Here is a 25,066-nt window from a genome sequence, read left to right as displayed (position 1 = left end):
AGGGCCTAGGAGCAGCAGCATTCATTGAGCAAACAACCCCAAGGAGCGGATCTACTACGACAAGGACAACTACCTAGATCTCTCAGAGAAAGTGCACAAGGTAAGGATCCTACTCAGCAGGGAGTTTGTGACTGATGTGAGTCATCTGGTCCACAATTGTTCATACTGTTCTCCCAGTTAAATTGTTCTTCCAATCTACGATCCTACCTGCCCTAATGCTGGGATACTCAGCACAGACTGGGGATTGAATCTGGGATCTTCTCAGTCTGCGTGGTTTGGAGAGTTTATCCAGTTAGTAGCTGAGCCAGCAAGATCAAGGGCAGAATTTTAACATTGAAAAACGGGTGGGTTGGGGGCGGGGGGCATTCAAAATCGCAACCATTTCAGACCCGCCCCCGGCCCGCCTCCAACCCGCCCATTTCCGGTTTTCACTGGAGCGGAACGAGGAGTAGGCATCCAATCAGTTCCCAGGAGGCAGGTTGTTCACTAAAACCTTTCAAAGAGGCTGCGGGTCTCCATTTTCAAAGGTTTTGTGATTTCAACCCCTGGGAGTGGGATTCCCGGGCCTTCTCCTTTACGCCACGTGAAAGGAGGCTAGAAGGCCCGAGACTGGCCTATCTGGCACAGCCTGTGGGCCTGGAGGAGCAGGGGTGCTTCCCCCACGCCCAGCAAGCCTACCTGCAGTGACCCCCCCCCCAACGATTGTGGACACCCCCTCCTGATCTTTGTGCCCCCCAATGATCGCGACCCCCCCCGGATCTCCACGGACCCTCCCACTGATCACCGTCCCTCGCCCCCAGTCTCTCCCAACCCCCCCGATCGTGGACCCCCGTCCCCGTGATGACCCCTTGATCCCGACATCGCCCCCTCTGACTGACCCAGATCTCTCCCCCATGACTGACTCCCCCCCACATGACTCCCATGCCCACCATTGCCCCCATGCCCATCAGTGCCTCATGCCCCCCACGTCCCCCCCGCCACCCCATCCATCCAAACAAAGACTTACCTGAATACTTACCTTTTCACGTCCTCTTCCCGGCTGCTCTCCCGGGAGACTGAAATCAGCCTGTCAATCAGGCTGGCCAGTCGGACGGGAAACCAACAAAAAAAGTAAAAGACATCCTTATGTCAAAATCATAAGGATGCCCGGGAAACCTGTACTTCTGGGTTTCCCGTCCTCAGTTCGACACCCCCCCGCCCCTTCCCAGCTCGGGGTCAAAATCATGCCCCATAGGTTCAATCCCTCATCTATTCTAAGTTAGTGAATCTCGGTTAGCTCTTAGTGTTCTCAGGTTAGGGAGGGGTAAATCAGCCTTGATCCCCATTCCTGTCTGCTATCCGGTAACCCTTGCTGGAAGTATGTGGATCCTGGGTGAACAGAAGGTAAGACCGATTAGGCCACTGATACTCACTGCCAAAGCATATGTCTAGATATTATTAATCATTTCTCACAGAGTGCAAATTTCCTCTCTGCAAACCTCACTTCTTGTTGACACGATTTTGGCTATGCTTTTCTGTCAGCATTAACCATTGCAGATTGCTATGTCAATATTTCCCATTCAACTTTGCTATTTCAACCATCCGAAAGCAGTTGCAGGCTATGAATAAAAATCCTGACTTAATAATTATACATATATATTAAAAAAAAGAAAGAATGGCTTGCATTTATATAGCACCTTTCACAACCTCATGACATCCCAAAGTGCTTTACAGCCAATGAAACACTTTTGAAATGTAGTCACTGTTGTCATAGATTAGGAATATATATAGTAACGCTCGGTACTGTTGCAGAGATATTTAGTAAAGAAGGTAATTTGGTTAATTAATTATCTATTTCTTGATATTTGCGAAAGAACCCAGACCCGTGAACAGATAGACAGTAAAGGTGAAGAGCTTTGTCTCCAGGGTGGTCGGCTAAGTTGGTCCAAGATCTATGCTATTGCTCCACCGAGCTGGCTGGTAATAGCTACTCAAGAGTGGTCTCAGGACAACCCTAACCTCTGAACGGACTTCCATTTGGATCTCCCCACAGTAGTACGGTTAAGATTAGCAGCTCAGAGATGCAGCGGATACAACCTGTATAAATTCCCAGTGACCCCAAATTATAGCTTTTGAACCATTTTGTTCCTGACATTCCAGGAACAGAGGTTTCTAATAACTGTTCAAAAGAATCAGAATAGCCCTGAAAACCTTCAGCTAGAAATTTTGACAGTAAGGGAACATGGCCCTCCCATAGAAACCTAACATTTCAATGAAGTGCCAAGATTGCCTAATTAGTTCCGAAACCATTGCACAATTTTTAACATGTAGAAATGTTCGGAGGGAGGGCTCGTCAATTACCTAAAGCATTAGTCACAGACGAAACCTGACAGATACAGACATGTTGTTGTTATGGGTGGTTCGAAACTACAGACTCTTTAAATCCCAGAACTGTTATATGTTACAGTGGGCAGCACACCCATACTTCAGTTCACTGGGGATTGCTTTACCATTAACAAAATAGGAGAATTTACATTTTGCTTCCTCAAAATATTCGGAAAATGCTCAGACATTTAAGGTAGTGTGTATGTCTTTGTGATACCTTTTAAAGATCTTAATTTCAGAAGAAGCCCAATTACCCAATTGTGCATGGCCAATGTAACACTGGCAGCATGACTATAGGGATATTATTGAACAAGCCTCAGATGCCAACGCTCACATTAACAGGTCAGGTATAATGACGATATCAGTGGACTGGGATTAAAATGCCAATTCAACAGCCGCAGCTAAAATGTCACCAGGTCTGTTGTGCAAGGCTAAATCCCATGCCAGCAGAGTGATAAGCTGACCTCGTTGAATGCTACAAATGAGCTCATTTGGACATGCTTCCTATGCAACTTAAGCCTTGTGCAGTGAGTGTGATGAAGAGAGCCCTGCAGAATATTGGGTCCATGCAGTCATTGAAGGACTTGCAGTCCTTGAAGGACTGCAAGTCAAAATTAAGGGGATAAATGTTAAAGGGCTGAAAAAAAAATGTGAGCCTTTTTAAAGGTTCAAAAATTAGTAAAAGCAGTTGCGAAATTGAATTGAATAGCAGAGCATCACTCCCCCCATGCCCCTGTTTGATGGGGGTTGACATTCTGTTGCATGAGGTCAGTGCGAGGAGGGTCGCTTCATTCAGCACTCTGGGGAGCACTTCCCACAACATGGTAGTGCACCATGACCAGTGGGAGCTAATGGCCAGATGGAATGCAGTCTACAGGACCTGCAGGATCTGGGAAAAAATACAGGAGAAGACAGCACACTTTAAGGAATCTGACAAGGTAAGACTAATCAACAGTACCATGTACCAGGTAGATGTCACAAGATTCCATGTCGCAAAATGTTACCTTTTAAACTGTTTCACATTCACTATTCACCCAAGCCAAGCCATCACAACCTTTTGGCTCCTTCATTGCGTTTCATGCATACCCATACCTCAGCAGGGCACACAGTCAAGGTGCAGGATGCAATTGAAAGCCTTGACACAATCTTATCTTCCAAGAGCTTCATACACCAAGCTGTTGTAATAGAAACATGGTCACTTACTGACACACAGGATGGACTTCTGGTTGAGCGCAATGCAATCATCAGTGACCCCTTGTACTTTGGGAAATACACCACTGTGGTGACATTGGGTAACCATGTCATGTTATTCAGTGGGAAAGGAGATGAAAGTGCTGACACACCAGTCACCTGTTTGATCCATATGTGGGCACAATTTTAACTGATATTGCAACGGTGGCTGGGAATGATCCAGATACAGAAGTTGAGGTCATTGGCAACCTTTCTAACCACTGTAGTGCCATCTCTATGTTGCAAATGGCTGCAGGTGTTATTGCTACAGTTGGCAAAGCTTTGCCCTGCTAACCCAGAGCAAGCTGAGGCAATTGTCCTGCTGGTTCATTGGCAAGTAGGTGCACCAACGTCTGCAGGTATGGTATGAGAGGGAGGGGCTAATCTCTCTGGTGTGTCTTCTTTCATGTTGTATCAACCCCGGCTATGAAATACTGTATCTGAGATGCTTGAAACTAAACTTACCTTAATGCGTAGAAAATAAATGGGCTCCAAAAATTTTTCTAAAAAATAATTAAAACAAATTTCAGATATATTGTATGAAAAAATGATTAATGATACTATACTAAAGGATCTGCAAACATTACAAAAAACATATAAAAGGTAATTTAAGAGTTCCTTTATACTTGGAGCCCCCCTTGCTCCCATAGCAAACAAGTGCACATGGAGAAAAGAGTAAACCCAATAGAAATACTGCTGAATTGTTCAAAGTGTTCATTTAATTACTTTTGCATTAAATCTGAGACCTTCTTTTGTACATTCAAATGGATAAAGATAATGGGTACCACCAATATAACAATATGTTTCAAAGTATGATATACCTTTTAAGGTTTTGAATCTGCTTGATCTCTGTGTCAGCAACACCATTGATGCCACATAGTATTCGAAAAGGGAATGCCTTTTAATATCATAGTTCTTAATTTAAAAATAAAATATATACAAGAATGGAAATGGTTGCTTTAATTGACATCCTTGCTTTTATCATTATGGAAAGAAATAACTTCACTAAACTCATCATAATATTTTGTCATTTCCTCCACGACACACACAGAGCACTGGAAATAAAAGATCTCGATTGATATTTATTTAAAAATAAAACTTTGTAACATCAGACATCAGAAGGTATTGCAAGGGACCATGCATCACTGCCCACACTCACATCAGGAAGAAAATATGTGGAATGAGGGGAAAATGAACTGCATTTTTCCAACAAATTGTCAGTTATTATGTGCTGAAATCATGCTACAACACCAGAATAATCATGAGTCTGAGTCTAAGTCCACATATTTATCGACACAAAGTAGGTACTAAAGAAATTATTTGCCCTATGACAATGGGAACAACCATTTATAGTTCATAACAAAATGATTATTTTACTGTTAGTTATATTATTTGTTAAATTACATACATTTTGCACGGTTAATTAACCACAGACATTAATGTCACTATTCAAGTAATCACCAATTAAACCAAACATTAGACCCCAGACCTGACCAAAATTAGCCAAAAAGTGATTTTTGCCTTTCTTTTGTGTGCGGAACATCTGTGCTTTAAGGCATGCCTGATGCAGGGTTTAAAAGCTTTGGTCTGTAACAGATAAGACACAAATGGAATTGTGACAGTATCCAATATAATGGTATGTACTGAGTAAGGGAGGAAATACAGGGGATAATGTCATGGTACATTTACCAGAACATTTCAGAAAGCAAACTCCAGAACAGAGTGCAGCACTGTATTCACAATGATTTTATTTTTCCATTTAATTTTGAAACAGTCAGTTGCTTTTTTGGCATTAATGAAAAGCACCTGGATGCAGAACAATTGAATCCACAATAAAAATAAATTATATTTTTAGACAGTATAAAGAAAAGGTCAGTAGTTAAATTTGCAACTTTTACCTTCATAGATAAACTTGAAATATTATTTGATATAGAACTGTGGGAGGAGGCAAAACCACCAGGATTCTCCACAGGGTTAGCTTGAGAGAGAAATGACAATCAACTCCAGTGGCACTGCAGTCATAGTTTCAACAGTGCTATAATGTTACCAGGACGTAGGCCCATAATCTAGGCTGACACTTTAATGCAGTATGGAGGGAGTGCTGCACTGTCACAGGTGCGGTCGTTCAGATGAGATGTTAAACCAAGGCCCATCTTCCCTCTCACGTGGACATAAAAAATCCCACAATTCAAAGAAGAGCAGGGGAGTTCTCTCAATATCCTGGACAACATTTATCCCTCAACCAACATCAGCAAAGTAGATTATTTGGTCGTTTATCTCATTACTGTTTGTGGGACTTTGCTGTCCACAAATTAGCTGCCAGTATTTCCTACATTAAAACAATTACGACACTTTAAAAGTACTACATGGCTGTAAACTGCTTTGGGACGTACTGAGGATGTGAAAGGCGCTATATAAATGCAAGTTCTTTCCTTCTATGTATCAGAGAACTCAAAGGAAACCTGGTTTTGCCACTCTTCTAGGTCATGAAGTCACTTTCTATTTTCCTGATTAACAAGGGAGTCAAAGGTTATAGTAGGTAGATGGGAAAGTAGGGTTGAGGTCACAATCAGATCAGCCATGATGTTATCAAATGGCAAATCAGGCTGGAGGGGCCAAATGGTATACTCCTGCTCTTAATTCGTATGTTCCTATGTTCTTCAATGTTCTTCATCAATCCTCATTTGCTGTAGGGAAAAGCTTCTGAGCCCATCATTTCTTCTTTGCTATTGAAGAATTCTTTCCTAAAATATGGTTCATGCTTCATCAGCCTTGATTACACCTTAGTGGGCTTGGCTCATAAGTTTCTTCAGTTACCACTAGGGCGAAATAAGTCAAAGTCACAGTAAAGGGGTGAAATTGATCCACCACAGTAGCTCAAAACAGGCTGTTAGTGAATCGGCAGCCTATTTTACACCAACCCCGATTTTCTTTTACACTGACTTCAATCGAAAAAAAAATTGTGCGTGCTGTAAAACGAGTTGGTGATTCACTATGAGCCTGTTTTGCACGACTGGGGTAGACTCATTTCCCTCCAAGTCCAGCATTTTTCGTCCAACTGTTCAATTTGCAGAATTCTGTTCGGTAAACATAAATGTGAAGAAGTGCTAAATCATTTTGGCAATTGTGGTTAACTATACCACATTAATCTCCACAATATCCTCAACTATCACAGTCAAGATAATCCCAGCAGTGCTGACATCTACCAAAATGAATGGAACATTTTGCATAGATCTCAGTGGATATGATGCTGGTTAGACTCGACTGCATGGCCGGTAAGTTCCTCGGAGCTGATGTAACTGGAGGTGCATTGGAAACCTTGTTTACCGCATAAACAGGGTTTCTGCCAAAATTCTGGTGAAGTTACTACAGGACCAGCTCCGAGGAATTTCCCAGCCCATGTTTTTAGTGGTACCTTTCTGACTTACATTTTGAACCATGTTTAACAACTGGATACAGCAAAGGCGATGGGCCCCGACAACATCCCAGCTGTAGTGCTGAAGACTTGTGATCCAGAACTAGCCGCGCCTCTAGCCAAACTGTACCAGTACAGCTACAACACTGGCATCTACCCGACAATGTGGAAAATTGCCCAGGTATGTCCTGTCCACAAAAAGCAGGACAAATCCAATCCGGCCAATTACCGCCCCATCAGTCTACTCTCAATCATCAGCAAAGTGATGGAAGGTGTCGTCGACAGTGCTATCAAGCGGCACTTACTCACCAATAACCTGCTCACCGATGCTCGGTTTGAGTTCCGCCAGGACCACTCAACTCCAGACCTCATTGTAGCCTTGGTCCAAACATGGACAAAAGAGGTGAGGTGAGAGTGACTGCCCTTGACATCAAGGCAGCATTTGACCGAGTGTGGCACCAAGGAGCCCTAGTAAAATTGAAGTCAATGGGAATCAGGGGGAAAACTCTCCAGTGGCTGGAATCATACCTAGCACAAAGGAAGATGGTAGTGGTTGTTGGAGGCCAATCATCTCAGCCCCAGGACATTGCTGCAGGAGTTCCTCAGGGCAGTGTCCTAGGCCTAATCATCTTCAGATGCTTCATCAATGACCTTCCCTCCATCATGAGGTCAGAAATGGAGATGTTCACTGATGATTGCACAGTGTTCAGTTTCATTCGCAACCCCTCAGATAATGAAGCATTCCATGCCCTCATGCAGCAAGATCTGGACAACATCCAGGCTTGGGCTGATAAGTGGCAAGTAACGTTCGCGCCAGACAAGTGCCAGGCAATGACCATCTCCAACAAGAGAGAATCTAACCACCTCCCCTTGACATTCAACGGCATTACCATTGCCGAATCCCCCACCATCAACATCCTGGAGGTCACCATTGACCAGAAACTTAACTGGACCAGCCACATAAATACTGTAGCTACAAGAGCAGGTCAGAGGCTGGGTATTCTGCAGTGAGTGACTCACCTCCTGACTCCCCAAAGCCTTTCCACCATCTACAAGGCACAAGTCAGGAGTGTGATGGAATACTCTCCACTTGCCTGGATGAGTGCAGCTCCAACAACACTCAAGAAGCTCGACACCATCCAGGACAAAGCAGCCCGCTTGATTGGCACCCCATCCACCACCCTAAACATTCACTCGCTCCACCATCGGCGTACAATGGCTGCAGTATGTACCATCCACAGGATGCACTGCAGCAACTCGCCAAGGCTTCTTTGACAGCACCTCCCAAACCCACGACCTCTACCACCTCGAAGGACAAGGGCAGCAGGCACATGGGAACAACACCACCTGCACTTTCCCCTCAAAGTCACACACCATCCCGACTTGGAAATATATCGCCGTTCCTTCATCGTCGCTGGGTCAAAATCCTGGAACTCCCTTCCTAACAGCACTGTGGGACAACCTTCACCACATGGACTGCAGCGGTTCAAGAAGGCGGCTCACCACCACCTTCTCAAGGGCAATTAGGGATGGGCAATAAATGCTGGCCTCGCCAACGACGCCCACATCCCAGGAACCGAATTTAAAAAAACTATTTGATGTAACAATATAATTGCAAAGTCACCGTGCACTGTATTCCAGGTCACACATTTGTCCTACCAATGGCCGGACTTAACTGGGATTTCAAAAGATGGGTGTTCCGCTGCCTGGGAACTGTGAGGTAACCATAGGGATGGTTATGATACTAGACTAGTAACCCAGAGGTTGTGGGTTCACAATTCTACTGTAGCAGGCAATGAAATTAACTTAATTAAATCTGATCATTTTTAACAATTAATAATCAACAAACTGGTTCACTTTGCCATTCAGTGATGGGAAATTGCCTATCCCCAGTTTGCCCTACATGCAACCCCAGTCCTGCAATGCAGTTGATCCGAATGCCCTCTAACAAGCTACTCAGTTGTAAAACAATCACTACAGTCACCAATGTGGGCAGCAACAATCAGCACCCAGAAATTTAAAAAGGCAGCCCACCACCTTCTTATGGAAACAAGGGGTGGGAAATAAATGTGGCTTTACCAGCATTGCTCCTATCTCAAGAACAAATAAAAACTAAATTCAAGCCCCACAAACAGGAAAATGTTCCTTCAAAATATTTTGTCTGCCCAGCCAATGTTATTTAGTCTGCTCTGCCATTGTAATTTGCTTCCGGCAACCACATAGAGCCAAACCACATTCTGATAGCGATTGTTTCCTTTAACCAATCTGATATGTACGTGTGTTTGAATATAAATATGCAAATAAAATTAAAATTGTTGCTAAGTTGTTTCTCAGTGCATCAAATTTTGAAAATCAGAACTGTGGAAAACAGAGGACGGGAGAATTCCACAACACACTCAAAAATGATGCAAGTCATCAAATAATGTGAACTGGCTATTAATCATTCCATCCGGTTGCCATTAGTCAGTGCGGCTCCTCAATCACATTAGCAGGTAACAAGTCTGATACTTTGCAGTGCGCTGATATGTAAATGTGCGACAATTGTTCAGCTGACATCACAGCACATTATCTGTTAGAAAACATAGAAAATAGGAGCAGGATTAGGCCATTCAGCCCTTCGAGCCTGCTCCACCATTCAATATGATCATGGCTGATCCTCTATCCCAATACCATATTCCTGCTCTCTCCCCATACCCCTGGATGCCTTCTGTGTCTAGAAATCTATCTAGCTTCTTCTTAAATATATTCAGTGACTTGGCCTCCACAGCCTTCTATGGTAGAGAATTCCACAGGTTCTCCACCCTCTGAGTGAAGAAATTTCTCCTCATCTCAGTCCTAAATGTCCTACCCTTAGACTATGACCCCTCGTTCTGGATCTCCAGCCAGGGGAAATATCCTCCCTGCATCCAGTCTGTCTCGCCCTGTCAGAATTTTATATGTTTCAATGAGATCCCCTCTCCTTCTTCTAAACTTGAGTGAATACAGGCCGAGTCGACTCAATCTCTCCTCATATGACAGTCCTGCCATCCCAGGAATCAGTCTGGTGAACCGTCGCTGCACTCCCTCCATGGCAAGTATATGCTTTCTTAGGTAAGGAGACCAAAACTGCACACAATACTCCAGGTGTGGTCTCACCAAGGCCCTATATAACAATAGTAAGACATCCTTGCTCCTATACTCAAATCCTCTTGCAATGAAGGCCAACATACCATTCGCCTTCCTAACTGCTTGCTGCACCTGCATGTTTGCTTTCAGTGATTGGTGTGCAAGGACACCCAGGTCCCTTTGTACATCAACATTCCCCAGTCTATCACCATTTAAATAATACTCTGCCTTTCTGATTTTCCTTCCGAAGTGGATAACTTCACATTTATCCATATTATACTGCATCTGCCATGTATTTGCCCACTCACTCAACTTGTCTAAATCGCCTTGAAGCCTCTTTGCATCCTCCTCACAACTGTTCAATACTGAAAGTCCAACTTTTGACCGCATAAGCAATTCGTAGCTAATCATATTTTAGAGAAATATCAGAAACCATTTTATCATTGACGGTAGAATATGATTAAATAAAATATAATGAAAAATATTTTTCCTTTACCCAGTTGTACAGTCACAATGTTTAGGTGAAAATACAATCTGTAAAAAGTGAATAACTTAAATCCTGTCCAAAGTCTAACTTTATAGAAGTGAAAAGTTTATGCTAACACTAGCCCCAAGCTGTTGCTGAGATGAGGAGTAACAGCACAAGTAGTTTTTGGAATAGAAAAAGGCCTTTAGGTTCAACAAACCTGTCCTTTTTGATTGATTTCTAGCCACCTACCTGCCGTTCTCATCTTATCTCTCAATCTCCTCTCTCTCCTGAAAGGCATCTACTTGTCCCTTGAACTCATTTATATACTCTCCAATTATTTATGCTTTAAAAGTCTCCCTCTGGTAATTTATTTCACAGGTCGATTACCCTTTGTGTAAAATAGTTCTACCCTTCCTACTTCGAACTTCCTAATTCTTAACTTCTCACCACAGTGAACAATTTGCCTGGATTTGTTAATCCCTTTTATAATCTTGAAAACGTCATTTCGGTAGTCTCAAAGTCTTTGCTTTTCCAAAGAAACCAAACCCATTCTCCTTAATCTTTCCTTGTAACTTTAAATTCCTGATATCTACAGTCCTCTTTGTTGATCTCTTCTGTCAAGGGCAGCAATAAATCCTCTCTCATTGGGTGACGAGTCTGCACACAATACTGCCAGCGTGGTCTGATGAAGCTTTATGCAGCACAATTCGACCTCTTCTGACTTGTATTCTTTTCGTTTCCTAATAAACATGGTACCTTATCTGCTTTCTTTCTTCTATAGCCTCGCACAAGGTTTCTGGTTCCATACCTTTACCCACAGACTTGTAAGCTGATCATAAAAGCATAATATTAAGAAATAAGAATGAGACAAGAAAGATAGTGTAATGACATTCACGTAATCTTGTTGGTATGAAATGAAATGGGGAAATCATACACTAATCACACTGACAGTACATTATGGGCTTAAATTGTGGTTAAAGTAAGACCTTTCACACTAGAAGGTATATAAGAAATCCTGAATCCTTGGGGTTAATGCTCATACCTTTTTATAGTGCTGTATATACTGCAGGATTATTACACTAATGCATAGTAGCACAATCAAAGTTGCAAAGCACCATCAATTTTCTTTCTGGAGTATTCAGTTATATAATGACTTACTCACCAATAACCTGCTTACCGATGCTCAGTTTGGGTTCTGCCAGGACCACTCGGCTCCAGACCTCATTACAGCCTTGGTCCAAACATGGACAAAAGAGCTGAATTCCAGAGGTGAGGTGAGAGTGACTGCCCTTGACATCAAGGCAGCATTTGACCGAGTGTGGCACCAAGGAGCCCTAGTAAAATTGAAGTCAATGGGAATCAGGGGGAAAACTCTCCAGTGGCTGGAGTCATACCTGGCACAAAGGAAGATGGTAGTGGTTGTTGGAGGCCAATCATCTCAGCCCCAGGGCATTGCTGCAGGAGTTCCTCAGTGCAGTGTCCTAGGCCCAACCATCTTCAGCTTCTTCATCAATGACCTTCCCTCCATCATAAGGTCAGAAATGGGGATGTTCACTGATGATTGCACAGTGTTCGGTTTCATTCGCAACCCCTCAAATAATGAAGCAGTCCGAGCCCGCATGCAGCAAGATCTGGACAACATCCAGGCTTGGGCTGATAAGTGGCAAGTAACATTCACGCCAGACAAGTGCCAGGCAATGACCGTCTCCAACAGGAGAGAGTCTAACCACCTCCCGTTGACATTCAACGGCATTACCATCGCCGAATCCCCCACCATCAACATCCTGGGGGTCACCATTGACCAGAAACTTAACTGGACCAGCCATATAAATACTGTGGCTACAAGAGCAGGTCAGAAGCTGGGTATTCTGCAACGAGTGACTCACCTCCTGACTCCCCAAAGCCTTTCCACCATCTACAAGGCACAAGTCAGGAGTGTGATGGAATACTCTCCACTTGCCTGGATGAGTGCAGCTCCAACAACACTCAAGAAGCTCGACACCATCCAGGACAAAGCAGCCCGCTTGAATGGCACCTCATCCACCACCCTAAACATTCACTCCCTTCACCACCGGCGCACAGTGGTTGAATTATGTACCATCCACAGGATGCACTGCAGCAACTCGCCAAGGCTTCTTCGACAGCACCTCCCAAACCCGTGACCTCTACCACCTAGAAGGACATGAGCAGCAGGTACATGGGAACAACACCACCTGCACGTTCATCTCCGAGTCACACACCATCCCGATTTGGAAATATATCGCCCTTCCTTCATCGGCACTGGGTCAAAATCCTGGAACTCCCTTCCTAACAGCACTATGGGAGAACCTTCACCACACGGACTGCAGCGGTTCAAGAAGGCGGCTCACCACCACCTTCTCAAGGGCAATTAGGGATGGGCAATAAATGCCGGCCTCGCCAGCGACACCCACATCCCATGATCAAATAAAAAAAACAAACAATCTTATTGAAAAACTGATTTGAGATATATATATAATTCTGATGTATTATGCTATGCTCAAAACTAATTATTGTGTCAATGAAATGGGAATGAGTTTGCCACAATACACGTTATCTTTAGAGCCATTTTAAGAATGATTACACAAGGAATAGCACGCATACAAAAACTGTGTATCTTGTTCTTATGAATTACACTGTAAGCATATTGACAGTACATAATGGTCTTCAAATGTAGTTGAAATATCTTCTTTTACATTAGGAGGCGTGTAATAAACTCCGAATACTAGTACGAATTGCAAGAAAATATATCTTACAGTAAATTTCCAACATTACAACAGTGACTATACTTCAAAAGTACTTCATTGGCTCTAAAGCATTTGGGACATCCTGAGGTCATGAAAGGCGCTATATAAATGCAAGTCTTTTTTTAAGAAAGGGTTTCCGATTGTTGTTTCGTATCCAGTCTCATCATATATTGCAGTTCAATTTGGAACAAATAATGAAGTTTTAACTTTAATGCACAAATAATACCTGATCCTTGAGAGCTTTGTCTGGGCAAAGCCTTAACTATTATTTTTTCACATCGGCAGGACAGGAACATTACACAATTAAAAGCCAGTAGCACAGATACAACCCATATTAATCTGACTCACCTTCTCCCACATAATACTCTAGTAGGCCCTGGAACTTGGGAAGATTCAGAAATTCTATTACCAGCACTAACACTCAATTACTGCTGGTGACTGGTGACTGGATTCCTTTGGATAAAGTACCACTATCATGATCCCAGGGGAAATATCGGAATCTTTGAGGCCTCAATCAGCTCACGCATCCATTTAACCAATGTAATAAAACTCACTTATTTTCAGATACAGTTGCATTTTATCATATGTAAATCTCATATCTTCAAAAGGAAACCAAATTATTTACAATTTTTCCAAAAATTGTCACTCATGATGACAAAGTACAAATATTGAGGTAAAGCAATGCTAATCACTCCTTCTATTGTGAACATTGCATAGAATTGACAGCACAGAAGCAGGCCATTCAGCCCAACTGGTCTATGCTGGTGTTTATACCCCACACAAGCCTACTTCCACTCTAATGATCTCTTCCCACCTTGCCCCCATATCCCTCTACTCCCTTCTCCCTCGTGTATGCAGAAAGCCTGCTTCAACCACTCCATGTGGCAGCGAGTTCTACATTTGATCTGTTAGTGGCAATCTTCTATTTATGCCCCCTTGTTCTGGACTCATCAACAAGTGGAAACAATTTCTTCATATCCGCTTCATAATTTTAAAGATCTCTATCAGGTTCTTCTTAGTCTTTTCTTCTCCAGAGAAGTGAGCCCTAGATTGCTCAATCTTTCCTGATAGTTGCAGCCTCTCAATTCTGGTAATTATATCCTTGTAACTTTTTTCTGCATTTTTTCCAGTGCTTCAATATCTTTTTTGTAGTGTGGAGATCAGAATTACACACATTACTCTGAATATGGTCTAACCAAGGTTCTATATAAATTTAACTTACACATTAAGTGAATGTTTCTGTGAATACGATATCTATTAAACAGTGGCTACCGGAGAGTATATAAGAATTTATTTTCAGTTATAATTTGCCTACACAGCAACATTCATGGCACTTCAAAAGTAATTCACTGTGTGAAATGCTTTGAGATGTTTCGACATGATATGGCACCATATAAAGACAAGCATTGTTAATCGGGCTTTCATAATGTAGTAACCATCATTACACATTGGAGCTGATTATTGTTCTGTACGCTATAGTCACACAGTGCTACAACTGCTTGTTCACTGTTGGCAAACACTGTTATTATTCACTGTTCTATTTCAGACAGGTTATATCCAAGGCTTTTCAATTGTCATGATCTATTGCACATACCTTTTGTTAAGCTAGGTTGTGGGATCTTGAGTCTCCATTTTATCCTCTGCAGTTGGATAGCTTTGCTTGAATGATACACTGGGCTTTCAGTTTTAAAAGCACTGTGCTTCTCTCCAAGTCTGGCTTCCACTGACAGTGCTGCAATAATGCATGAACGTCACCTTTAATTTATTGGACCACATGCAGAACCACAATTTGCTCAAACCTGACTTGCTATTGTAGAAAATCTGTTTACTTTCCTCCTGCTGCTTGTTTTTGAAGGAGGTAATCAGCCTGATGTTATGAATCCCTCTGCTCTACGTGTCAGATCCCCCACTTGTGTATCAGATTCCCCAATTTGTCTCGAGACCCTCCAAAACAAAAGCTAAGTGTTGGCGGACTTGTTCCTTAAAAATACTGGCAGAAGCCTTGGTGAGCGTAATGTGATTCTGCTGCATACACACCATCACATTAACAGGGAAATAAGAATGTTTTTAAGCAGAGTCTCGAGACTAATGTCGTATCTTCAGGCAAAGACACCATAAAATGGAACTGCAGCTGGAACCAGCTAGAAGGTTGATTATAATGGGCAGATTGTAATAACTGATAACAATCCAAGCGTACAATCGCAATGTTTAATTATTGGTTTTAGCACATCCGTATCTATCTCATGACTTAATTTTGCCTCATAGCAAAAGAAGCACTAGCCCTAAAATCAGCAGCAAACAGGTGCCCCCTCATTTGTATTGCTCAGGCAACACTATTCACAGTGCTTTGTTATAAAGGGTCTTCACCTTACGTTAGTAAAAACTTTATTCAGGTTTGAGTGAGAGCCCTGCTTTAAACATGTTGAAATCACAGCGAGAGGCAATGTTACTTCATCTTAATGAGCTTCTTCACTTTCCCAACACCCACTCAATAAGGAAGAAAATTGCACACATAAAAATTTGCCTCTGGCAAAATAGTGTTCTGCTGTCGAAACCACCGACTGACAGCAGGGTACTTTATGTTTGTTTAATTCAAATGGTGGGCTTGGTCTGACAATGTGACAAGTTATCTGTGATCACCTTGACTTTCAACATCACAATAGAAACTAAGGAAACCGAGAGCTTTATTGACAATAGAAAGCCTTTCCTCACCCTCTCTCTTCAACTCACGCAATCAAGTTTAAGTGCATTACAACACATGGGAGCTTTTTGTTTTAAAAAGATATATTGGCTCTTTCTGTTTCTTGATTTTAAAACTAAGCAAAGGAATAGCTTTTCTACAGGCATTTATATCGGGCTGGTCTGGTAAATTGATCGTGCAGAGAGCCGGCACGGACTCGATGGGCCGAATAGCCTCCTTCCATGCTGTAACCTTCCTATGATTCTAACTGAATGATAATAGACTTTTCTTTCACAAGGGGTCAATTCATGGGTCTGGCACTAATAGTGCTTTTGAGTTCGGAAAGTCTATCTCAGAAATAAAAAGCCACTGGCACAACATTATTGGTGCCAGCTTCTTTTTCATGAAGGTACAAAAAAATATATTTTCCATTTCTCCCCTCCAGCTCCAATTTTGCAACAGTGACTACACTTTGAAAGTACTTCAGTGGCTGTAAAGCGCTTTGGGACATCCTGAAGTCGTGAAAGGCACTATATAAACACAAGTTCTTTCTTCTTTCTGCCTTTCTTTCCTGAAGCTGATGTCTCATTCAGGAGCACAGTTCCAGGGTAAGGCTGTCCTCTGATACCAAATCCAAGTGGCCATTCATCATGTGTTAGAATAGACCTGCTCAGGGCCTAAAATCCTTGGGTGTAGGAGGGCACTGGCAGTGTGAACAGGCAGAGTGAGCTCGAATTTAAGGTGGGAGCCAGTTCCACCGGTGGTCTCTGCTCATTTTTCTTCATTGTGAAATTCCGCCATCTTGCGCCTTCACCCCTCTATGTGGATGTCATTAGAAATGCTGGGACCAGCGGGACAATGACATCCATCAGAAATGCCACCACTTCCGCTTCCAGTGTTCCAATGCAAAGTACACCTTCATGATGCAGGTATGCTTGCGTGCCAGGATAAGATCTGTCAGAAATGGAGCTCCTAAAAGCTCAAAATGCTGTTTTCCCAATGAGAGCTTTAAAATAGAACTTTTTGGAAGTTCTTTGGCCGTAACAGCCCACCACCCCTTCCTACCGACCCCAGTGCAGCATCAAAGTTCCAATTACAAATTCCTGGCCCTCCACAGGATGGACATTCATGGAACACTAGAAATGGTGTGAACGTCTGCTCCCTCTACACAAATGACCCCGATCCTGAGATTTGGGATGAGTCAAGATCGGGACAGACTAGTAGAATTCTGGGGCCTGAGTGTCACAGCCACTTTTCGCCATGTGACTGATCCTGCCCTATCAGATGTTCACATGCATTTATATTCCAGCAAGAGTTACGAAACAGCGATCAGCAGCGGGAACCCTTCCTTAACTGCTGGCATAGACCAATTTTGCCCGTAGCTCTTCTAACAATGCAACACTCCCTCAGTACAAGTCTATGCAATAGGTTCCCTGGGCCTCTCCTGTTCACGTTTTTGTAAATAGTTTCTGAGCATCATTGGTGGATGCCCAGGAGCTCATCACCTGCCCTTTTACCCCTTTGGAGTGCTATCCTCATCAAAAAGGTACCTAATGTCTGCCAAAGCTTTTATTATTTGAATATTGATCATTATGAGTTCAGTAATTTGACAAGCTACAGGACAAAAGCTGGTGTTTGTTCTGGCCTGCAACAAAACTTTAAAAGAATAAGCTTACAAGAACGCCAGTACCAATATGCCTCAGAAATTTATTTGAGAATCAAACTCAATCCTTGCTCTTATGTGGCAGAGTCCATTTTAATTAAATATATCTCAAATTAATTGAAATATTTTCTCATCACTGTATATCTGTAATGTATAGAAAGTGTTGCATGATTTCCAATTTACAGACTACTTATACCGTCTAAACCCATTAAATGTCCCTGTCCCCCGACTCATTTACTTAATGGTACAGTTTTACCAGCCAGGTTACGTTTATAATAATGAGTCTGGGACCAGATTAAAGAGCAAACTGGTTGTATTCTGCCCATCAGCGAGGCAATTGAGTGATTAGCACATCCACATTTACAATGGGGAAGAGCAGGAGGCACAACAAAATACCCAACAGAAAATTCTCCCGATCGTTGTACTCTTGGAAGCACAGAGGCTCACACAAGGAAATGTGGGAGAGATAAATTCTGCTTTTTAATAAAACTATGCACTTACCAGGTATTCACATAAATGGACTCCCACTTGCAATTCTGAGTTGTCTGTCCACATCATTTACATCTTAATGGAGAACTGACCTTGTGAGGTTTATCCTGTTTGGTCCAGAAGCACTCTGCAGTCCTCAAAAATATCACAGAGGAAGACAATTCTCCAAATTACAGATGTAGCAAACACCTGTGTGAATTCCAATGTCCCACCTCTTGCATTTACAGTCAATTACTGGTCCCTCACTAGTTTTTCCTTCTGGATCAATAAGCTCTGTCAGTACATTCATCTGTGTATTAATTTTTAAAATCTCTACTTTCGATTGCAGTAGGAACTGTTTGATCAGTTAGTCTGCAGCTGTCCTGAGCAGTTATCTGATCAGCTCCATGTTAATCACATCAATGAACATATAGTGCTCATTTATCTGAATTGATTTCATAATCGAATGAGGTCTATATCTCTTGAGATACATCCTGTGGGATTTTCCTCTCTATAATTCCATCCACCCTACGTCAGTTTGGGCAGTGAATTGGACCTCACTGTGTTGCCGTTACCAATGAGTCTTGCCCATGCACAGCTGGCAGGAAACACTCCTGCCTCACTGCAAAGTTAAATATCACTGTCACTTCATTGAGGTTCTTCACATACCAATCGGTTGGATTAATTGAAACAAGAGTTGCCTAAATGATGCAATGATTCAGAATTATTCTTTGCTGAAGTGTGACAGCATAGCAGCTAATGAAGAGGCGCTGATAACCGTTACTGAACTTAACATGGTTCAGACAAAGGATGAAGAAATGGAAATTTGAAGTGGCCAAACTTAACTGCAGTGTTTTAATGTCATAGAAATCTATTTTGCTGTAATGTGCAGTGATATAAATTAATTAGTATTAAGAGCTTTTCTACTATATAAAATTGTATAAAACAGCACGTGACAAGAAGGATATTACAATATTTTCTATATCTGCATTGCCATACTATTGCAAATATACCACCCCTCAATATGATATGATATACCTGCTCACTGCTCACTCTCCAATAAAGAAGCCACATAAACATCTCTAGTGGCCTCCTTGGTTAGGTGACACTTATCTTTATTCTTTTTGTGCCACTCCCAAGGGCAGCATGATAACGGAGGTCTGGTGCATTAAAAACACTGTTTTACCAAAAGACACAAAACATTGCTGTTCGAACATTCAGTGCCAACTAAAACAAACGCCTTAAAGGCACACTTGCTGTCAACAACTGACATCTGCTTTGATCAGCAATGTCTCAATGACAGCTTTAGTCCATGTCCCTGCTATTTTCCCATCACTGAATACCAAACCCAAACCATCAGGAGTGGGAAAATATACAATCAGTTCAGATTCACAATTGCTCCCAAATTAAATATTGGCCCTCAATGAAGCAATCAGCGGATGTTCACCACTACTCTTTAAATTGGTAATTGTTTTTAGGGATGTTACAGAAATCTGCAGTGTTTGTCTTTCACATCAATTGGTTCTATCCACTGTCCTGTATGTGCTGTATCATTAGGTGAACTTATTTTCTAAAGCTTTACAGCTCTGCTTTGTCCACTGCTCTTTCTTTATTTGTCTATTTATTTTGGTGTGCTGTTAGGTTGTAAAATGAAAGTACAATAACCCACATCAAGCACACGTACACTATGGAGGAGACTTCAGTCTTAAGGCTTGGAATGACTGTTCATATTTGTGGCATTTGATTAAATTTCTGTGAATATCTAACATGTAAAGCGAGGCATTTACAAACAGTTTTTGCACAGGTAAAATAGCAGGAGAGATGGACCACTTATTTATTTGCTTTCTATTTAATGGATAATAATCCTTTTCCAGTCCCAGCCAAGATGAGATGTCCCGTCTCTGAATACTAGGTTGACGGCCAGAGGGGTACTTGCGTCTGATGGACGTGGGGTGCGACCCCTATCGTGTCTAGCCAGTTCCCCTGGTAGGGATTGTGACTCAGGCTAACAACTTGTGATGTAAGAAGGGACTCGGTTATGGAAACAACGCAGAGCACAGTCTGCTGGATGTAAAGTAGTGAAAGAAATGGGTTGCCTCGTGCCGCTAGACACGGAAGAGAAGAAGAAGAAAAAGACAAGGAATTCTTTTCCAATTTTGAAGTGCATTCAGGAACATTCATACCATGAATGATATGTTACTGGATAGTAAAAAGGATCATTCACACTCAAGAAATAAACAAGGAATCAAGTGTAAACTTGACTAATTTACCTATGGTTTCTCCTTTTTGACAGTTCAATTCTAATCACCAACTATTGCAAAGATAGAACTCAACAATTATTGAAACCATGGATACAGGATGCTCTGATGCCATCACGTGGCCAGATTTAAACTTTAATTATATTGTTCAGGTTTCTTACAATGACAAAGGAGGAAGCTGATACCCTGAGGAGCAAAGCAGTAGTGGAAATCTCAACTGACGTTCACTTCTTCCTCATGGAATATTCAAACACACATGGCAAAAAAAACCATCACACAGCAGCAGAAACTTGACACAGAAACTTGACACAGAAACAACGCTCTTCCTTTCAGTGAACACAACAGAGTAATAACATGGTTTAAACTGGCATATGTGTTCCCTATCCATGAAAGAAGTAATAACTTAAAATAAAATTATATCAACTACCGAGACTTGTCTCTGCCAGAGCATTCACTTACCCAAGCTCTTTGGACATAGTCTGTCTCTTCACAGTAAACTTCACAAGTGATGGATTTTTATAACAGCTGCTCTTACTCTCTCAGGTCAAAAACATCCAGGTGGTTTTGTGTGATATTTCTAGTTAAAAGCAAACCGCGTCAGTGATGGATCTCTATTTATTTCCCTTAAGGTTCACTACAGGAATTTTGCTGACAGGTAGATTCCCCTGCCCTGTTTCTGATTGGTCTCCTCAGATACAGGTACGCCTGCAGGTGAGTCAGACAGGTGTACAATAACAGGTGCAATAGCTTAACCCTTTAACTGCTGGATTCTTGGAAAATTCACCTTCCCAGTTTTTTATATACTATGTGTATATAAAGAAAGAAGAAAGAAAGAACTTGCACTTATATAGTCCATTTCCAGAACTCAGGACATCCCAAAGCGCTTTACAGCCAATTAAGTACTTTTGAAGTGTAGTCACTGTTGTAATGTAGGAAAAGTGGCAGCCAATTTACCCACAACAAGGTCCCCCATATAGCAATTAAATAAATTACCAGATCATCAGTTTTTAGGTGTTGGCTGAGGGATAAATGTTGGCCGGGACACCGGGAGAATCCACCTGCTCTTCTTCGGATAGTGCCGTGGGATCTTTAAGGCCCACCTGATAGGGCAGACAGCTTTTTGGAAACACAGCACCTTTTGCTGGCAGTAATGTGAGTCATGTCACAACTTACCTCTGCAACACCCCCTAGTTCCCTTTCCAGATCAAATAAGTTACCTGTCTCCTCCTTGGTATGAACTGAGGCAAAAAATGTATTTAGCACTTTTTTCAACCGATGTAGCATCAGTTGTTATGGCTTCAACCAATCCCACTTTTTTTTGGGTTTTGATAACCTCTCCCAATTCTTGTAACGTCAAATGTGATCACATTATGGTCACTGACACTTAAAGCCTCACCTACCTTTGTGTTGGGGATTTGATCATCCCTATTACTCATTATCAAATCCAAATACTTTCTTCCATTGTTTGCTCTTTTACAAACTGAGTCATAAAACAGTATTCCATTAATCCTAAAAATCCCTTCCCTGTCTTACCAGTGTTCCAAACAATTTCTAGTAAGTTAGTTACTAATCACTTTCATTATCTCATCCCACAGATCTAAATCAAGACTATCACCCTAGCCTGGGGGTCTATAACATACCCCAGTAATAGTTTACCTCTGTTATCATCCCCAAGTGATTGTGTCTGCCCTTTCCTATTTTATGTCCACTCTCAGTTGTGCCACAATACTGGAGTGTATATATATATACTACCAAACCACCTCCTTTTCTCCCAGTACAAGCTCTTCTAAACATTTTTTATCCTTCCAGGTAGAAATCCCATTGATTGGAATCATTCCACCATGTCTCTATGATGCTAATGATGTCCAATTTATCACCCCCGGCAAGATCTTCCAGGTCACACATTTTATTGGTCAGACTTCTTGTCAATCACAGCACTGCCATCAAGGGAAAGAAACCAGCAGCTTCCCCACAGAGATGGAATGAAAATCAGTGGATAAGTCAGCCCAGTAACTCTTGCAAACTCTCAGAGACCAGCTCAAGAATGACTTTGTCAAAGAGCTACAAAAAGGCCACTTGACTGTTCTCTCACTTGAAGAATGGTTGGTGGTGTGGGCTGGATCAACACATAATTAAAAATAGAGTGAAACAAACCATTAAAATGCAAAGGAAAAGTCAATGAAAAATTGATAATTCTACAAGTTACATAATCTTAGCTAGTTTGCTACCTAATTTAGGACTTTTAGATCTAAATGCCCAAATCAATAACCTTGACAAGTTTATTAAATAATTAGCCACTAAAATTGTAACTTCAGTTCAAAAAGTAATCTCATGTTGAAATATTATTAAAACATGACGAATGGATATTTTTATGGCGCTAATCAAAACAACAAATGTGATTTCAGGTTTGAAACATTTGTAAATCATAATTCAGTAAGGTTTAGCATAGTTATGGAAAAGGACAGAGATAGAACAGGAGTAAAAGTTCTAAATTGGGGAAAGGCCAATTTTACTAAGCTGAGAAGTGATTTAGCAAAAGTGGACTGGAAACAGCTATTTAAAGGTAAATCAGTGTCAGAGCAGTGGGAGGCATTCAAGGGGGAGATTCAAGGGGTTCAGAGTAAACATGTTCCCACTAAGGATAAGGGTGGGACTGCCAAATCTAGAGCCGCCTGGATGACAAGGAGCATACAGGGTAAAATAAAGAGAAAACAGAAGCTTATGTTAGACACCAAGAGCTCCATACTGCAGAAAGCCTAGAGGAGTATAGAAAGTGCAGGGGTGAAATTAAAAAGGAAATTAGGAAAGCAAAGAGAGGGCATGAAAAAATATTGGCAAGTAAAATTAAGGAAAACCCAAAAATGTTTTAGATATACATAAAAAGCAAGAGGATAACTAAGGAAAGAGTAGGACTATTAGAGACCAAAAAGGTAACCTATGTGTGGAGGTGAAAGATGTGGGTTTGATTCTTAATGAATGCTTTGCATCTGTCTTCACAAAAGAGGGGGATGATGCAGAGATTGTAGTTAAGGAGAAGGAGTGTGAAATATTGGATGGGATAAACATAGTGAGAGAGGAAGTATTAAGGGGACTAGCATCTTTGAAAGTAGATAAATCACCAGGCCCGGATGAAATGTATCCCTGGCTGTTAAGAGAAGCAAGGGAGGAAATAGCGGAGGCTCTGACCATCATTTTCCAATACTCCCTGGCTACAGGCATGGTGCCGGAGGATTGGAGAACTGCTAATGTTGTACCGTTGTTTGAAAAAGGGGCAAGAGATAGACTGAGTAATTATAGGCCAGTCAGTCTAACCTCAGTGGTGGGCAAATTATTGGAATTGATTCTGAGGGACAGCATAAATCATCATTTAGACAGGCACGGGTTAATCAAGGACAGTCAACATGGATTTGTTAAGGGAAGGTCGTGTCTGACTAACTTAATTGAATTTTTTGAGCAGGTAACAAGGAGGGTCAATGAGGGTAACACAATTGTTGAGGTGTACATGGATTTTAGCAAGGCTTTTGACAAGGTCCCACATGGCAGACTGGTCAAAAAAGTAAAAGCCCATGGGATCCAAGGGAAAGTGACTAGTTGGATCCAAAATTGGCTCGGTGGCAGAAAGTAAAGGGTAATGTTTGACGGGTATTTTTACAACTGGAAGGCTGTTTCCAGTGGGGTCCCGCAAGGCTCAGTACTAGGTCCCTTGCTTTTTGTGGTATATATTAATGATTTGGACTTGAATGTGGGGGGCTTGATCAAGAAGTTTGCAGATGATACAAAAATTGGCCATATGGTTGATGGTGAGGAGGAAAGCTGTGGACTGCAGAAAGTTATCAATGGACTGGTCAGGTGGGCAGAAAAGTGGTAAATGGAATTCAATCCAGAGAAGTGTGGGGCAATGCATTTGGTGGGGGCAAACAAGGCAAGGGAGTACACAACAAATGGAAAGATACTGAGAGGTGTAGAAGAGCAAAGGGACCTTGGAGTGCATATCCACAGATCCCTGAAAGTAGCAGGACAGGTAGATAATGTGGTTAAAAAGGCATACGGGATACTTTCCTTTATTAGCTGAGGCATGGAATATTAGAGCAGGGATGTTACACTAGAACTGTATAAAACGTTGGTTAGGCCACAGCTTGAGTACTGTGTACATTTCTGGTCATCACATTACGGGAAAGATGTGATTGTGCTAGAGAGGGTACAGAGGAGATTTACAAGGATGTTGCCAGGGCTTGGGAGTTTTAACTATGAGAAAAGATTAGATAGATTGGGTTGTTTTCTTTGGAACAAAGGAGGCTGAGGGGAGATTTAATTGAGGTATATAAAATTATCTCAGGACTAGATAGAGAGGATAGGGAGGACCTATTTCCTGCAGAGGGGTCAGTGACCAGGGGGCATAGATTTAAAGTAATTGGTAGAAAGATTAGAGGGGAGTTGAAATTTTTTCACCCAGAGGGTGGTGGGGGTCTGGAACTCACTGCCTGAAAGGGTGGTAGAGGCAGAAACCCTCAACTCATTTAAAAAGTATTTGGAGGAGCACTTGAAGTGCTGTAACCTATAGGGCTATGGACCAAGTGCTGGAAAGTGGGATTAAGCTGGATAGCTCTTTTTCAGCCAGCATGGACACAATGGGCCGAATGGCCTCCTTC

General features: G+C 42.0%; 1 protein-coding gene across 2 annotated transcripts in view; it reads right to left on the bottom strand.

The window, feature by feature from the left end:
• LOC137342822 (grainyhead-like protein 3 homolog) overlaps positions 1–20,983 on the bottom strand; it is a 79,939-nt gene extending 58,956 nt beyond the window's left edge. For both annotated transcript variants that reach the window (XM_068007008.1, XM_068007009.1), the window contains exon 1: positions 20,877–20,983. In XM_068007008.1, the coding sequence (XP_067863109.1) occupies positions 20,877–20,893 (17 nt within the window). In that variant the 5' untranslated portion in view covers positions 20,894–20,983. The remainder of the gene's footprint in view (positions 1–20,876) is intronic.
• Positions 20,984–25,066: the final 4,083 nt, after the last annotated feature.

This window comes from Heptranchias perlo, chromosome 26 (genome assembly GCF_035084215.1).
Source record: "Heptranchias perlo isolate sHepPer1 chromosome 26, sHepPer1.hap1, whole genome shotgun sequence".
NCBI classification, from domain to species: domain Eukaryota; kingdom Metazoa; phylum Chordata; class Chondrichthyes; order Hexanchiformes; family Hexanchidae; genus Heptranchias; species Heptranchias perlo.
Note: the sequence above shows the minus strand (reverse complement) of the source record. Positions and strands in the feature narration are given on the sequence as shown.